A 2,500-nucleotide genomic window follows, 5' to 3' on the forward strand; every position below is an offset into this window, starting at 1 on the left:
AGTTTCACCTTACAGTACACTCTCAAAAACACTGAGTTTCACCTTACAGTACACTCTCAAAAACACTGAGTTTCACCCTCAACAACACTGAGTTTCACCTCAGAGCACACCCTCAAAAACACTGAGTTTCACCACTGAGAACATCATCCTGATATTTTATGTACACTACATTTAGAGAAAAGTTTGCATACTAAACAGCTTTCTCATCCAGTGTACTCAACAGCTGTACTCGGTAGTGTGCGAGCGTGCTGACTGGGGCGTGGCCTGTGTCTCCCTGTCTCTCAGGACACCTTCTCCATGGCGGTGTCCTTCCTGTCAGGGAAGGTGGTGTACATCTCGCCGCACGGCTCCTCCCTGCTGCGCGGTAAGCTGGAGCTCCTCCAGGGGGCGCTGTTCTCCGAGCTGCTGGCCCCGCAGGACGTCAGCACCTTCTACAGCGGAACCGCGCCCTGTCGGCTGCCCCACTGGCCCACCTGCATGGACTCAGGTACCCGCCCCCCGCCCCCCCCACCCCCCTTCTGCAGCAGGGGTGTCCGGTGTCGTCCGAAAAAGGGCCGGTGTGGGTGCAGGTTTTTGTTTTAGCCCAACATTCTACTTATCGAGGTCTTTGAGGCCACCATTAGTTAGTCAGTAGAATCAGGTGTGTTAGTGTGGGGCTAAAGCAAAAACCTGCACCAAACACCGGTCCTTTTCGGACGGGACTGGACACCCCCGAGCTACAGGTTACCCTCAATTTGGACACACTGATTGGCGTTGTCCAGATGGAACGTATTTACTGAAGCCCCTCCCCCCTCCCTCCTCCCTCCCCAAAACGCAGCTGCGTCCCCCATGGACTGCGCCGAGGAGAAGTCCATGTTCTGCCGGATCAGCGGAGGGGGGCGGGAGTTCGAGGGGGGGGCGCGCTACCACCCGTTCCGCCTGACGCCGTACCAGCTGACGCTGCGCGACTCGGACGCCTGCGACCCCCAGCCCTGCTGCCTGCTCATCGCCGAGAGGGTGCACTCCGGATACGAGGGTACGTACCGACTCCATTACCCAGGATGCTCTCCTCCACCGGCCGGCCCCCTTTCTCAGCTGTCCTTAACCCTTTCAGGCGTGAGGTCACAAATAAGCGATGAGAGTGTTCTTAACTGAGCGTTCTGATGCTGATGTCACAATCGCCGCTGGTGACTGAAAGCGGTTCTAGAACACCGACTTTGAATTCTGAAAAGCTCTCTCTCTGCTCCTCTTCCTCAGCTCCCCGTATTCCTCCTGATAAGAGGGTCTTCACCACCAGCCACACTCCGAGCTGTCTGTTCCAGGAGGTGGACGAGAGGTGGGTGTGTCCGTGTGTGTTTTTGTTCGATGTTGCGTGTGCACGTTTGCTTATGAGTGAATGAGAAGCCGTATTTGTGTCAAGTGTCACGTTGTACACGTGTGTGTTTTTGAGTAAGATTGAGCAAGATCGTTTTTACACTTTGCGCGTGATGTGATGTTTTGTGTGTGTGTGTTTGTGTTTTGCGGTGTGTGTGTGTGAGTGTGTATTTGACTATGTGTGTGAGTGTGTATTTGACGGTGTGTGTGTGTGTGTGTTGCAGGGCGGTGCCGTTGTTGGGGTACCTTCCCCAGGATCTTGTGGGGGCGCCTGTGCTGCTGTACCTGCACCCCGACGACAGGCCTGTCATGGTGGCCATCCACAAGAAGAGTGAGTCAAAAACTCTCTGTGTCCCCCGCGTTCTTCCCAGAGACGCCTGTGGCCGCGCGCCCTGCCCTGCCCTGCCCTGCCCTGCCCACGCGCCCTGCCCACGCGCCCTGCCACGTAGATCCACCTGGAGCCGAGCATGCTAAAGCGCTAGCCGCTAATCCGCCATCTCTGGTCACACGGACAGTAGCCTTACGGCTAGCACTGCCCACACGCAGCAGAGACGTCATCGCTCTGTGTGTGTGTGTGTGTGTGTCTCTGCAGTCCTCCAGTTCGCCGGGCAGCCCTTTGACCACTCCCCCTTGCGTCTGTGCGCGCGGAGCGGGGAGTACCTCACCATCGACACCAGCTGGTCCTCCTTCGTCAACCCCTGGAGCCGCAAGGTGGCCTTCATCGTGGGCCGGCACAAAGTCCGAACGTAAGCGCCGCCCCCCCCCCCGCCCCCCCGCCCCCTCCCCGCCTCTGCCTGTCTCTGTCCCGTCTCTGTTTGCCCCCTGTCCTGTATCAGTCCTTCTTCCTGTCCTGTCCGCCTGCTCCCTGTCCCGTCTCTGCTCCCTGTCCCATCTCTGCCCCCTGTCCCATCTCTGCCCCCTGTCCCCTCTCTGCCCCCTGCCTCGTCTCTGCCCCCTGTCCCGTCTCTGATCCCTGTCCCATCTCTGCCCCCTGTCCCCTCTCTGCCCCCTGCCTCGTCTCTGCCCCCTGTCCCGTCTCTGATCCCTGTCCCATCTCTGCCCCCTGTCCCCTCTCTGCCCCCTGCCTCGTCTCTGCCCCCTGTCCCATCTCTGCTCCCTGTCCCCTCTCTGCTCCCTGTCCCGTCTC

General features: G+C 59.0%; 1 protein-coding gene across 3 annotated transcripts in view; it reads left to right on the top strand.

The window, feature by feature from the left end:
• The window catches only part of per1b (period circadian clock 1b), a 22,943-nt gene that overhangs the window by 9,227 nt on the left and 11,216 nt on the right, over window positions 1-2,500 (top strand). For all 3 annotated transcript variants that reach the window (XM_035409091.1, XM_035409089.1, XM_035409090.1), the window contains exons 5-9: window positions 286-487; window positions 818-1,015; window positions 1,237-1,315; window positions 1,578-1,684; window positions 1,946-2,099. In XM_035409091.1, coding sequence (XP_035264982.1) covers window positions 286-487; window positions 818-1,015; window positions 1,237-1,315; window positions 1,578-1,684; window positions 1,946-2,099 — 740 coding nt within the window. The remainder of the gene's footprint in view (window positions 1-285; window positions 488-817; window positions 1,016-1,236; window positions 1,316-1,577; window positions 1,685-1,945; window positions 2,100-2,500) is intronic.

The sequence above is a fragment of the Anguilla anguilla genome, chromosome 3 (genome assembly GCF_013347855.1).
Source record: "Anguilla anguilla isolate fAngAng1 chromosome 3, fAngAng1.pri, whole genome shotgun sequence".
Classification (NCBI taxonomy): Eukaryota; Metazoa; Chordata; class Actinopteri; order Anguilliformes; family Anguillidae; genus Anguilla; species Anguilla anguilla.